This window comes from Oryza glaberrima, chromosome 2 (assembly GCF_000147395.1).
Source record: "Oryza glaberrima chromosome 2, OglaRS2, whole genome shotgun sequence".
Classification (NCBI taxonomy): domain Eukaryota; kingdom Viridiplantae; phylum Streptophyta; class Magnoliopsida; order Poales; family Poaceae; genus Oryza; species Oryza glaberrima.
In genome coordinates this window covers 29,247,056-29,260,787 of record NC_068327.1, presented here as the reverse complement: position 1 = coordinate 29,260,787, position 13,732 = coordinate 29,247,056, and the positions used below count along the sequence as shown (strand labels likewise).

Here is a 13,732-nt window from a genome sequence, read left to right as displayed (position 1 = left end):
ATGAGTATCAGCATGGTATTGTTTGATGCCAACTGAATTGATACAATGTGATGTGTAAGAACCAAGGTTGTTGCTACAGTGAGAACAGAGCCACAGGACAGAATTACGTTGCTTTTAATTTGATTTTGATTCTTCATCCACAATGCATGATGGCCAAAATTCTCCTGTCGAGTTCCTCTCAGTGCCTCCACTTCAGGTCAGGTGAGAGCACTTCCTCCCTGTCATTATCCGCCCTACCTCCCATCAAAGATACTTTGCTGCTTTGTTTATTGCCCCCAAAATAATTCTCGCACACTTACCTAGCTAATTGTCCAACTGCCCCTACCTTGGAGAATTCTTTTCTTACAAGAATCCCTCAAAGGTGCTGTTGTGACCTGTGACAGTGTTACTGCCACTGCTGCACTGCACACACCCATACCCATACTCCAATAAAGCTGATGTCTATCTTGGATGGGATCAATACCAATCTGCTGCTTTAGGCTTAGATTAGCCTAGACCCTTTTGAGTTAACAACACATTCACTGTTTTTCATAACCTGATTTTTTTTTTCATTTTCCACAGGCTCAAACCCCAAGAACACAGAAAAGGAATGCCCCCCTCTCATTTGTTCCAGTTTTCTATTGCAAGCAGGGTCAGGTGGCAGGCATGTTTGTTCCCTCTCGCCCCTCCTTTTGCGCTTTTGCTTGCGGCCAGAACACAAGCATCTTCTTTTGTGTCATTTGCTACTGACAGCGGCTCAGAGGCCTCTGGCAATTGTAAGAAGAGAAGGCTGCATGCTTCTTTTCCTTGGCCTCACCCTTCCTCCATGTTTGAACACACCACCACAAGCGATTAGCCCTTCTTCTCCTGCTTCCGCCCTTCCATGGCAATGGAGGTGGCTCTTGCGGTTTACTCACTGGTGTTGCTTGCCTCCTTCTCCTTCCCTTGCAGGCTTGCAAGTGCCCTCCTCTCTCCCAAGGGTGTAAACTATGAAGGTTAATATTCCTTCCTCAAATCAAGAACTCTTTTTTTGGTTTTCGTTTGTTTTTTGGCTGCATTGGTGCTTGCTACCTTGTTTTGTACTCCCATATGAAGAACTCTCCCGTGGTTCTTCTTTAGTTGTTTCTCTAGCACTGATTTGTGCTTGTGCGTGTCATAATCTCATCTCCAGTGCAAGCTCTCATGATGATCAAGACTTCCCTCAAGGATCCTCACGGTGTGCTCAAGAACTGGGACCAAGACTCCGTGGATCCTTGCAGCTGGACCATGGTCACTTGCTCACCTGAGAACCTTGTCACTGGCCTGTAAGCAAGCCATCTAGAGTATCATATTTTTACTCAACCCCAACATATCTTGACAAGTTTCCTTTGACTTGCTGACCTACCATTATTTGTTTGCTTGTCTGAATTTGATAGGGAGGCTCCAAGCCAGAATCTTTCTGGCCAGCTCTCCGCAAGCATAGGCAACTTGACCAATCTTGAGATAGTGTAAGTTTTACCTGTCGTGATTAGCCTTTGCGATCATCGCTGTAGATTCTGCTTCCATTATGTTTCTTGAGTGGGAAGAGATCCTAATCTGTCTTGTTTGTAGTCTTCTGCAGAACAACAACATCAATGGTCCAATTCCAGAAGAGATTGGCAGGCTAACAAAACTCAAAACACTTGATCTCTCCAGTAACCACTTCTCTGGTGGAATCCCAAACTCAGTAGGCCACCTCGAAAGCCTCCAGTACTTGTAAGTGCAGTGCAGTTCTGTTCTGTTCTGGTAGCCTTGAATGAGATTCCCCATTTGTAACTTGTCCTCTCAGAAGTCACAATTGGTGTAACTCTTCTTATTCTTTTCCATTTTGCTGCTACCAGGAGGCTCAACAACAACACCCTGTCTGGTGCATACCCTTCATCATCAGCTAATTTATCACAGCTTGTTTTCCTGTGAGTATCCTTTGCTTGTTTTTCTGTTTGGTGATATCTGTCCTATGTTGTATGTGCGCTGTGCCGGTTCTTATTGTGGACTTGCATTTTTCAGGGACCTTTCGTATAATAATCTGAGTGGTCCAGTACCTGGTTCTTTGGCAAGAACGTTCAAGTAAGTATGCAGTCTAACACCTCAAAAAACAGCTACAGGTTAAATTTGTTGTAAACTATCTCCAAGGAAAACAAAATTTGCCTCAAAATTTTGCTTATCTGTTGCAGTATAGTGGGGAATCCGTTGATCTGTGCTGCGGGTACGGAACATGATTGTTATGGAACTTTACCAATGCCGATGTCCTACAGCCTGAATAATACACAGGGTATGCATAAATCACCTTGCAAATTGAAATTTGCATTGGCCATGTAGATAGCAATTGCTCTAATGGCCTTCTATCAATAGGTACTCTGATGCCAGCAAAATCTAAAAGCCACAAGGTTGCAATTGCATTTGGTTCTACAATTGGCTGCATCAGCTTCCTTATCCCTGTTATGGGATTGCTGTTCTGGTGGAGGCATAGGCGAAACCAGCAAATTCTTTTTGATGTTGATGGTAAGCAAAAAACCAAACTACTATCCATAATGCCTCAATGCTCGTCAAACTTGGGGGCATACTGGCATGCGATGGTTGTTTTCATTGTAACGCATTGGCTATTGCAGAGCAACACACAGAGAATGTCAACCTAGGAAATGTGAAGAGGTTTCAGTTCAGAGAGCTTCAGGTTGCAACAGAGAACTTCAGCAATAAGAACATCTTAGGAAAAGGCGGCTTTGGAAACGTTTACCGGGGAAAGCTACCAGATGGAACTGTTGTAGCTGTCAAGAGGCTGAAAGATGGTAATGCTGCAGGCGGGCAGGCACAGTTTCAGACTGAAGTTGAGATGATCAGCTTGGCGCTTCACCGGAACCTCCTCAGGCTTTATGGGTTCTGCATGACTGCTACTGAGAGGCTTCTGGTATATCCATACATGTCAAATGGGAGTGTCGCATTGCGTCTGAAAGGTAAGAACATCATGATTTCAAGATGGTTCATGAATTCCAAAATTATAAATCAAACAGTAATTCCATCATAAAATAGCTAAATGAAATAGTAATGAATTGTTCCTCAGTTCTTGACAAGAGAGCTTCTTATTTAATCCTTTAATTTCTATATCGTTTTCATTGGCCAAAACTTTTTTAAAAAAGAATATGATTCCCATATAACCAATTTTGTTCTCACGTGACTAATTATAGGGAAGCCACCATTGGACTGGATCACCAGACAGAGGATAGCACTCGGTGCAGCAAGAGGCCTACTGTACCTGCACGAGCAGTGTGACCCCAAGATTATTCATAGGGACGTAAAGGCAGCCAACATATTGCTTGATGACTACTGTGAAGCCATTGTTGGAGATTTTGGGCTTGCCAAGCTCCTAGATCATCGTGACTCACATGTCACCACAGCTGTCAGGGGTACCGTTGGGCACATTGCCCCGGAATACCTCTCCACCGGCCAGTCATCTGAGAAGACCGACGTCTTTGGTTTTGGAATTCTGCTGCTTGAATTGATCACTGGTCAAACTGCACTTGAATTTGGGAAGTCATCAAATCAGAAGGGAGCCATGCTGGACTGGGTAAGTTCATTACCATTTCCAAAGAGTTTGGAGCATGGGAAAATTATCGCTAGAATAAGGCTAGCATATCTGTCTACCAAATCTTGTCTCTTGCCTTGACATTGGCTTGTGTTCAGGTGAAGAAGATGCACCAGGAGAAGAAGCTCGACGTGCTTGTCGACAAGGGCCTGAGAAGCAACTACGACCGTGTCGAGCTGGAGGAGATGGTGCAGGTGGCACTGCTGTGCACCCAATATCTCCCTGGTCACAGGCCCAGGATGTCAGAGGTGGTCAGGATGCTGGAGGGCGATGGACTGGCAGAGCGGTGGGAAGCATCCCAGCGCGCTGACTCACACAAGTTCAAAGTGCCTGAGTTCACCTTCGGTCGCTGCTACTCTGACCTGACGGATGACTCGTCATTGCTGGTCCAGGCAGTCGAGCTCTCTGGGCCGAGATGACACGATAACAAATAGTGGAAGGCAAACCATCATTAGTTGTTTGCAGCAGGGTCTGTACAGCAAGAGACACCACTGTGTACAATGGAAAAATAGCCAAAAAAAAAATTTAAAGCAAGCAACTGCATGCCAATGCAAAATCACAAATCGAAGCAGGTATCAGATCAGCTGTACAAAGATTAAAAGAAGAGCACTTCCTAGGCATAGGATATTTCTACTTTTACAGATTCTGTAACTATTGGTAGAATAAGTTTGCAGAGCAATATTTTTCAAGATGTAACATTTTGTTTATGCTTTTTTCCTCCCTTGTACCTTTTGCCTTAGCTAGTGTTAGTTAAAAAAGAAACTGTTGTCATTGGATTATAAAGACTTGGCAATGACATTTTTGTGCATTGATGCAAAGCTTGAAAATGCATCAAATAACACTGACAACCATCTGCATCAAATACAATAGGATAAACAAAATGCATTCTTACCTTCAAACTACCTCTGATGTGCCGACACATGATGCTAACAATCTCTTGGTTTCATAGCCTCTTTGTATCTGTGCCTAACCAACATACTCGTTATAATCCATCAGGGGCGGTTTATAATAGCTCAGACCACCTTGATAAGCTAATAGCTCAGGGAAAGCTGTCTCTGATCAAAGTTAGTGCAATATATCTAATCTAGGCATCTAGTGGCACAAACATTAAGTTGTGAAATGCATGAGGAAAGGATGAGTAGACAATTTTTTGGAAATGACATCATCTCTGTATTGAGCATACTCAAATTCAACAGAATTTAACACCTTATAAGTAAATCGGCCAAACTGGTTTACTAAATGTTGACATTGGTAAAACAAATGGTTCCAACTTACCAGAAAGCATTGTTCCCTTTTGTTCTAGGTGTGCCAAATTGCAACAAATCTTTATCAGAAAATGGCGTTGCACTTGAGGATTGCCATCAAGACAAGCAGCATAGAAACAACATCTACGGAAAACCACAAGATTGGCACACAGCACTCCTCACCGCCAAGAATGACGCCACGTGTCACTACGGGTTCGCCACTCTCTTAGTAGTACTCCCTACTGAACTTCCAACATTGAATTCCCAGTCACACTCCCAAGTGAGTTCAAGAAAAACTTCAAAAGCGGGAGTGAGAGGGGACAGAAGAAGATGCATACCCACATCAATAGGGACACATTAAACACAAGCTTCAATCTTTGCTAAGACCTCTCTATGTTATGAATTGCAAGTTGCAAAATTTATATGCTCATGAATTGTAATTTCAGCAGTAACCTTTTTGAGCAGGAAGCTGGAGGGAGAGGCTTTCCATGGGGGTCGGGCCATGCGACGGATGTCATCGCTGATTCAACTACTAGGTTCATTCTGCTGATCATGTCACATCTCGTCATCGCCGTCTGCAAAGCCAATGAGTGCACCCCTCAGGCCTCAGTGTTGGCATGCTGTGCAGATGCAGTTGCACTGTGTACTACCTATGATGCAGAGGTTCACTCTGCAAATCCACTTGCTCAGAGGCACCAAGAGTACCTGTGCTACCACTCCCAGTTGCCTCTGGTTTAATTAGGCAGAAGCTGCCCATGGAAGCGAGGACGATGAAGTGAACTCTTGGCTCCTGCTCAGCAGAGGTTCTGATGACAGAGGTTGTACACTTGTACTGACTCCAAAAGCAATAACAGGCATATCGGGACAGGCTGATGGTGTGAAAAATTAGATGCATACATAACATGGACACAAACTTCTAGTGATTAAATATCACTATCAGGTATAGTCTTAACATATATTTATTATCATAGTATTGATTGAGTATAACTAGGCAGTTCCTTCAAAATATGTATTAACCAAAAACTAAAGGTACTTTGGCTAAAAAAATTAAAAGTGTGCAAATACATGCAAAGGTTCCACAGGAACTAACATTGACCTAGGATAAAAGGAAGAAACCAACAGGACATTGAAATAGTTCAGAAACCAATATGACAATTTTTGCTTCCTTACCTTAATCAACCAATCCATCTTGCTTAAAGCTTTGACCATAAATTGTGCAATTCTGACTTCCAATCATTTCAAATCAACTAGTAGTTCAATATTGATTCTTTTTTAAAAAAAAGGCTCCTGCCCTTCTCACTAAAAAAGGCTCCTCACTGTATTCATTTGGTAATTTAGTATAACTGAACTAAAATTCCAACCACTAGAATCAATGGCAAGATCACCTTACAACTTATCCCCCTAAACTAATAAATAAATGATCGGAATGATTGAGGAAAGAAAGAGAATGTTGTGTATACTGATTAGTCATGTAACAAAGCAAGACCAATTTTCACTATGGTTTATCAGATTGTACTGGAATCTTTGAACAACTCCTTATGTTACTTTCATATAACAGCCACGCCATAATGTTTTAATAAACAACTATTCATGGTGCGTACAGTTACACAAAATAAATTGTGAACATGACATTGCCATGGGTGCCATCAAACTATAGCTAGGGAATGTATATTGTTCTTGTGCCTAGTGATGATAAATTCCAAGATTCTGAAATAGCAAAGCTATAAAGAATTGAAACTTTGAGATACAACTAATGGTTGTTCTGGCAGAAGATAAAATCCGCAGAAGATGATCAAAGATTAGAATGCTGCGGATCCAGGAAAGATTAATAGGATGGTCTGAACAAACTATACAAAATTATAGACCCCTCTAATAGATGTATGACAGAAAATTTTAGTGGGGTCTTCATGGGGTCTCCCATGGTTACAATACGGGTAGTGGGGTCTCAAGACCCCAGAGACCCCATGGTGGATCTGCCACTGAATGCTATATAATTCCGAAGAAATTTTAACTTATGTGGACTATTAACATAACAGGCAGTTAGTGCTTCCTATCTCAAAGATGATTGACAGAAATTATGATTATATTTTACAATGTTAACTACAAACGTGTATAGGACACCTGAATGTAATATCTTGGTAAATGCAGTAAAGAAATATAAAATACCTTTGTAAAGGGGACACATTGTTATATGCTTCTGTACTATCATATGTAAAAGGTCAACCTGCACTTTAGCTCTAAGCAAGGTTATCAAATGCAATATACTGCAGTGCTATCATGAACAACTTGATTGAAAGGTTGCATGGACTGAGCTGGTAGAGGCAGATATGTGCACAACTCATGTTTTTCCATTAAGTACTGCGTAGATACTATACAGTATGGGGAGTATGGTCGCAAGACCGAAACTCAAAGGAATTGACTTGACATAAGTTTACATAAATGAACAATGCCCAGGTGACATCTATCTATGATGTTCATCCAGATAAGTGCACTAATGTACTGTGTACCTATGAAGAGCCAAGTAAAACAGAACTGCGATTTGAAGACACAGCACAGCAATGTAATATTTCAGCATAATGTCATGGTGAAGCAGTTAAACAGACCAATCCTTTGCTCCTTCAGGATCTACACATATAAATCAATCCTCATGTTCTTCTTCACCTTCAGAATCTACAGAAAGGCAGGAGATAGTGAACACCATGAATTCATGATACATACATAAATATTGGACCTATATTATGTGATGTATAACAGATGACCCCACATGATGATATATTCATTTAACCAATGGTTAACTTCAAAAAATTCATTATCAAAATCCATCCTCGCATTACAATGATCTAAGGGGGAATAAAAGAGGGAGAGAACCTACCAGATCGGACATCATCCCCAACATGCCCTTTAGACAGTATTTGCCCCACGAGCATTCGATACATTAAGACCCACCAATATATGTTTAGAACAAGGAGGGAGAAGAGAAGACAGTTGAATACATAATAGTATAGTGGACCATCAAACTTATGCTTCTTCTTGTCCAACATCGGAACAACTTCATAGCTGAAATTTTAGAAGAAACGCATAAGCTTTAGCGATATTATAGAATCCCCCTAAAGGCTAAAGTATAGAACTCCGTATATGAACACACTAACATGTAGTATCTACCTTGTGCTCCAGAGAATCCAGAATGGATAATATATCAGGCGAAGGACTGCCCAAGAACAGACAAAGATAAGAAATGAAATATCAGCAAGCAACTGGTAGCCACTGTACTTAGAAATCTTCCCCAATTCCAGGAATACGTCACTTGCATCATGGATGGCAAGGACAATTGAACCCACACGAGCAAATCTGCTTAAGTAAAGTAAATTAATTTGGTAATATAGAAAATAACATGTTCCAAAAAAAACTAATAGGGATGGTGGAGCATTTACCAAGCATAAAAACATGATACAATAAATAATACTACCTCAATCCCAAAACATAGATATTTTTAGCACAGTAGCTTGTCCCAAAATGAAGCTATTTCTCCACCTACCCCCTCCTCTCAACCAATCACAACCATTCTCTATTTAATTTCTTCACCTACTTTCTCTTCTCAACCAATCACAACATTCCTCCAATCATTTCCACCTACTCTCTTAATACCCGCACCCACCTCAAAAATGCTTACATTATGGGACGGATGAAGTAAAACATAAGATATCAGGTCAAAAAAATAAAATATAAGATATACTAGTACTAAGACGTATTGAACTCTAAAACAAAAGATATTTGCATGGTAAATAACATAGCAGATGATCTACCCTCATTTGTTGGAGGTACATGTGTGCATTTTGTATACGGGTGTGCCCAATTGCCTAAACCCTAACATAGACATGCATTTGTTCTTGCAACCTAGCAACTCCAATTCTCAACACTGAATAAGGCCAAGAAGAAGGGCTCTGTAGTGACTCGTTAAGTGTTCACAGCATTAGAACGACATACCAGAGGGAAACTAGACATTGATTTCAACATAGATAAGCTTGACAAATTCATAGATAGCTAATATACCTGAATATGTAAGACAATGCTATGAGAATAACAGATACTACATGATGAACCATTGAAATACCAAAATCTGAGCGCTTTATTTCCCAGAATTGAAGAGCAAATATAGAGTATGTATAAAAACCAGCAGCATACATGTACACCAATTTGAGTTTAAATCTGCACAAAAAAAAATGATTTAGTAATAACTTGGGGTGATATGTGTGTGGTGAGAGACCAGGAAGGCAGATAAACTTCGTGTAGACAAAAAAACATAACAAACATGGGAGGAACATGTGTATCTTACTTAATTCTTTGATCTGGCCAGACCTGGTCTCCAGGTCCAACCCAGAAATTTTTTGTGCTAGTGAACCAGGACTCTTTGTAGGTAACAGACAGGGCCAAAAGTTCCGCAGAAAGGAAATATATGCACTTCCAAGCTGATTCTTTAAATTTTCTTATCTTTATCCTCCCTGCATGCGTCGCAAGATCAAGCTTCTCATCCTTCTCGAAAATCAGTCTCCTGGCTAACCACTATGGACAAAATGCTGAGTCAGGAATAGTCCATACTTCATAATCTCCCATAAAACAAATGTTTGGGAGAAAAGAAATATCAGTCTAAGTCCTAAAATTTCGTAGAGCAATCTTCCTGTTCCAAATACCACCTTGAATTTAACTCTGTGAAAAGCAGACAACAATGGCACTATCGATAATCGCACTGGACAGCATTCAACTGTAATGGTTAAAAATCTTCATTATAGCAATCCTTACTAAACTATAATAGTTGATTAGAGCAAAACACAACCGCGTAACACTTGTCAGAAAAGCCCCCCACCCCTCTCTCCATCTCACCACTCCAGTAACAATACGAAAATGGGCGTGGTGGGGAAAAAGAACCGTGAAAACCATCACAACCTCGAAGACGAAGCGGTCGAGGAGATAACGGACGGCGAAGAGGAAGACGGCGAATAAGGGGATCGCCGCGAAGTCCGAGTAGGCCGGGTAGCTCTCCGCCTCCCAGTCGACCGGCGGGACGCTCATGGCCGGCTCGCCGCTCGTCCCCCACTGGAGAGAGAGGGGGGAGGAGGAGAAGCCGAGAAGGAGCGAAGCGAGGAGATGCGGTTGCGCTCGACGAGTCGGCCCCGGTGTGTGGGTGTGGGGTGGCGGCTCAGCCCAACCGCGGAAGTTGGTGGCGCGGCGACCAAAAGTACTTTTTTCAACTTCGGGGACCTTTCTCGGTGACACGGTTTGCTGTGTTCGCTAGAGGCTGTTCCCAACCGGTCCCAACCGGAACGCGCACTGAACGGTCCTTTAATACATGCTTAATTAACTACTCGTTCCATCTATTTTTGATAGATATATTTTCAAATCTGAAAAATTTATTTTTGATAGGTATATTTCAATCTAACAACATATCCTCTTAATGACTTTCTCGGATTTAATACGTGACTCTCCATTATTTCACACAAGTTTGGCTATGTGAGCATCGAGAAATGTAAATATTAATGAATCGCTTATTTACGAGGAATAACTAGTAATCCCTCCGTTCCTTAATATAGGGCGTACCTGTTGCCAACACAAAGACCAATAAAACAGTTTTAATAGCAGTTGCACCGATTAATTCTCTCCTTTCAACGTGTAAGGGCACCCGCAATGGTTATCTATAGGCTCTCTGCAAGAGATCCATGTCAGCATATTTTCTTACTTTGAAGAGATTACATGAAGAGAGAGAGCAAAACTATCTACTAACCTGGAGATAGTCTATAGAGAAAAACGAGGCAATGCATTAGAGAGCTATAGATACCGATGTAGACATACCATTGAGGTGGTTTACTATTAATCGAGTCTATTGCTGAGATATACATATTTTATAGATAGCACCTTACTTTACCATTACGGGTGCTCTAAGAGCAAGGATAATAATATAGCCAACTTCCTACTATTAGCCCATCTTAAAGCCAACATATATAATATATTAGTTATAAGGTTCGCTGTAATTTTCTCCTCCTCTCTCTATCTCTCACTTATATATTTAATGTATGGCAAAATTTGTTACAAGACACGTAAAAATCGTGTAACTAGCTAAGGGACATCGCAAAAACATGACACTGCTCGTGGACACTAAAAGATTATCTAATTGGCCATAGGACATTGAACGGATTATTTTATTATTTCCGGGATAAAAAAGATGACATTTTTTTCAAATGCCCCGATTGCCCCCCACGCTCCCGACTGGGTCCGGTTGAACCAACCCAACCTAGTTGTATTCGTCGCCACCCCCACCCACCCAGAATCCCCAAACCTAACACTAACATTGCGATGGCGGCGGTGGCGGCGGAGGAGGAGGCAGCGGCTTCGCCTTCGGCGACAGCGCACGGTGACTGCGTCCTGGCCACGGCATGCAGGGTGTTCGACAGTGAGCCTGTCGAGCTGTCCGCGAAGGTGCTGCTCCTGCAGTTGCGCCCAGCGGAGGCCACCGCGGGGCTTCATGGCGGCTACTGGTGCACGGTGATCGCATCAGGCATAGACGGGTCCGCGGCGGTGGAGGTCCTCGCCCAGGTCGAGGCCACCTGCGCAGAGCACGGCGTGCACCTCGCCAGCCAGAGCGTGTCGCTCGTCGTGGAGTGCGACTGCGACGACTCCCCCTGGCACGTCGCTCGCCGACGAGCGCATACGACCGTGCCACTTCATATACCAGCGGATGGGCGCGGATCGTTCTTCTCGCCGGACCACTGGCCGTTGTTCGTGCAGCTGGTGCGCGCCATGGAGCGTCCCGCGGAGGCGCACGAGGACGACCTCCCCGCCGCCGGCCGGCTCGCCGTGGCGTCCGGTGGCCGCACAGCAGAAGACGCCACCGCAAAGCACGTGTAATACCAGTACTACTCCAATTCCAGCGATACAATTACTACTACTCCATTTCATAAGGAAAATCAGATTGAGAGATGGTGACCCGCAAGGGCAATCTAGGCATTTTATAAAAAAATCTCACCACTTTCATTCCGGAAATTATAAAATAATACGTTAGGTGTCCTATGGCCAATTACACAATTTTTGTAGTGCCCACGGGCAGTGTTACATTTTTTTAGTGTTCCTCAGACAATTACACGATTTTTGCGTGTCCTGTACCAAATTTTGCCTTAATGTATTTGTCTTGGAGCTTATGATAAGCTAGCTCTTGCATGAGATCCTACATCCTTAATTTTTTACTACCTCTCTCATCCACCTAAGCTTATAGTAGGCTTAGAGCAGGTACAATAGCAGGCTATAAGCCACCTATAAACATATTTTAAAGAGATAAATGAAGAGAGAGAAGAGCAGCGGGCTACAGATCTATAGCCAGCTGCACTACGGAGTCCAAAACGTAACGTGTGTATGATAGGTAGGACCATATATTAATAGTATAGTAACTAACTATTATATGAATTGGCTATAGAAGATTTGGAGTTAGCAGTTGGTTATAATATTAAACTTGCTCTTATAGCTCATTATTATATTTGCTCCTTAATTTAAGGTTTCTTTGCCAATGACCAGCATGCACATGCATTATCTCACCCGCTTTGCCCGCCTGGCATAATGCCATCATCAATGCTTGCATGCACAAACAGTAGCCCCGCCTTGTATCAGGGAATCCGGTGGAAAAGCAGTTACGCCCTATATTAGAGAACGAAGGGAGTAGCATATTTAAATGGATGATAAGTAAAATTATTTATCCTTGGTCTGTATGTTAAGATGAAATATGACCATGAAAAGTAAATGAAGGGAGTATTAGTTATTTTTCTAAAAAAGGATCAATATATTTTTTAAAAAAAACTTTCGTATAGAAACTTTTTTAAAAAACACACCGTTTTACGGTTTGAAAAGTGTGCGCGTAGAAAACGAGGAAAATGGGTTGGGAAACATGAGGTAAGAACACAGTAAAAATAATAATAACATAGACCAAAAATATTGAATATGTATAAATAGATAAATGATTTTAAACTCAAGAGAATATTCTCCTATTATATAAATATCATTTCAATAGTTATAAAACTTTTTAATTAATATATGGAACTAGAATGGTACTTGTTTAAGCGCTAAACATATGGAGCCTGATCGGTAGTGCAGCCAGCAAGCCATGTAACCCTATTACAGCTGTAGTAAATAAGCTCTTTGGGTTTGGATTGGCGCTGACTACACTGCTGCAGCCAACACTTCCGATCAAGACCATGGATCACCAGATGGTTTCTTGGTTAATCATGTAACATGCAATATGTCTAAAAGAGAGAGTTTCAAAAAGCTAACCATCATAATCATTTAGAGGCTGAGGCTGATGTAATTTTTACTTGGTTAAATTGAAAATGCATGTACCTTTATCTTAAAAAAACATTTCTAGTTATGTTCAAAATTATAGCTAAAAGTTAATTTTTATGGAGCGATTACATCCATCAGTATATAGAGTTTGCAAATGTTCCAAACATACCATCGAATACTCGATGTTCTCCTTTAGCCTATTCCAATGTACCAACATGCCATCAAATCAATAGTTTGATGCTTTTATTTGCATTCATGATATTATTTACTTGATGTTGACAATTTATGTTACATGTGGTTCGTTGTGATTATTGCCTTATTTTTCCTCTGCCGATCTTCCAAAAAAAAAAGTTCAACTGTCATCGTCCATGTGCTAGTTTGAAGGGTTCACCTTATTGTCAAAAATAACCCTATCAAGTTTTTCTTTACTTCTGGCAAGATAACAATAATGTCGCCAAAAAATCAATATTATATAATCTTTCTCTCACAAAAACTTGGCAAAGATAAAAAAACCAATCACAAGCATATTTTATCACTATCTACCAATAAATCTCGTCATCCTTGACTAAGTTGAGATAATCAAATCATTACCCAT

At 41.4% G+C, this 13,732-nt stretch overlaps 3 protein-coding genes across 3 annotated transcripts; 2 read left to right on the top strand and 1 right to left on the bottom strand.

The window, feature by feature from the left end:
• Positions 1–568: 568 nt before the first annotated feature.
• On the top strand, positions 569–6,042 carry LOC127761775 (LRR receptor kinase SERL2-like). The gene is made up of 11 exons (XM_052286104.1): positions 569–974; positions 1,151–1,283; positions 1,395–1,466; positions 1,570–1,713; positions 1,839–1,910; positions 2,005–2,064; positions 2,172–2,269; positions 2,350–2,499; positions 2,607–2,948; positions 3,180–3,559; positions 3,676–6,042. Exons 1-11 carry the CDS (start codon positions 863–865, stop codon positions 3,994–3,996), a joined length of 1,884 nt encoding a protein of 627 aa, XP_052142064.1. The 5' UTR covers positions 569–862; the 3' UTR covers positions 3,997–6,042.
• A 1,109-nt stretch (positions 6,043–7,151) lies between these two features.
• LOC127761776 (ASC1-like protein 2) lies at positions 7,152–10,037 on the bottom strand. Its single transcript, XM_052286105.1, has 6 exons — positions 9,763–10,037; positions 9,155–9,381; positions 8,872–9,027; positions 7,984–8,169; positions 7,694–7,878; positions 7,152–7,491 (listed from the first exon to the last, which is right to left on the bottom strand). The coding sequence occupies exons 1-6, from the start codon at positions 9,886–9,888 to the stop codon at positions 7,460–7,462; spliced, it is 912 nt and encodes a 303-aa protein (XP_052142065.1). The 5' UTR covers positions 9,889–10,037; the 3' UTR covers positions 7,152–7,459.
• A 1,129-nt stretch (positions 10,038–11,166) lies between these two features.
• Positions 11,167–11,718, top strand: LOC127762649 (uncharacterized). The gene has a single exon (XM_052287124.1). It carries the CDS (start codon positions 11,167–11,169, stop codon positions 11,716–11,718), a length of 552 nt encoding a protein of 183 aa, XP_052143084.1.
• Positions 11,719–13,732: the final 2,014 nt, after the last annotated feature.

Coding starts and splice junctions, on each gene's coding strand:
- LOC127761775 (XM_052286104.1), top strand. CDS start 863: ATGGCAATGGAGGTGGCTCTTGCGGTTTACTCACTGGTGTTGCTTGCC. Junction 1,467..1,569: donor TTGACCAATCTTGAGATAGT/GTAAGTTTTACC, acceptor TCTTGTTTGTAG/TCTTCTGCAGAACAACAACA. Junction 2,065..2,171: donor TCTTTGGCAAGAACGTTCAA/GTAAGTATGCAG, acceptor TATCTGTTGCAG/TATAGTGGGGAATCCGTTGA.
- LOC127761776 (XM_052286105.1), bottom strand. CDS start 9,888: ATGAGCGTCCCGCCGGTCGACTGGGAGGCGGAGAGCTACCCGGCCTAC. Junction 9,382..9,762: donor TCGACCGCTTCGTCTTCGAG/GTTGTGATGGTT, acceptor TTTTGTCCATAG/TGGTTAGCCAGGAGACTGAT. Junction 8,170..8,871: donor GCATTGTCTTACATATTCAG/GTATATTAGCTA, acceptor TTACTTAAGCAG/ATTTGCTCGTGTGGGTTCAA.
- LOC127762649 (XM_052287124.1), top strand. CDS start 11,167: ATGGCGGCGGTGGCGGCGGAGGAGGAGGCAGCGGCTTCGCCTTCGGCG.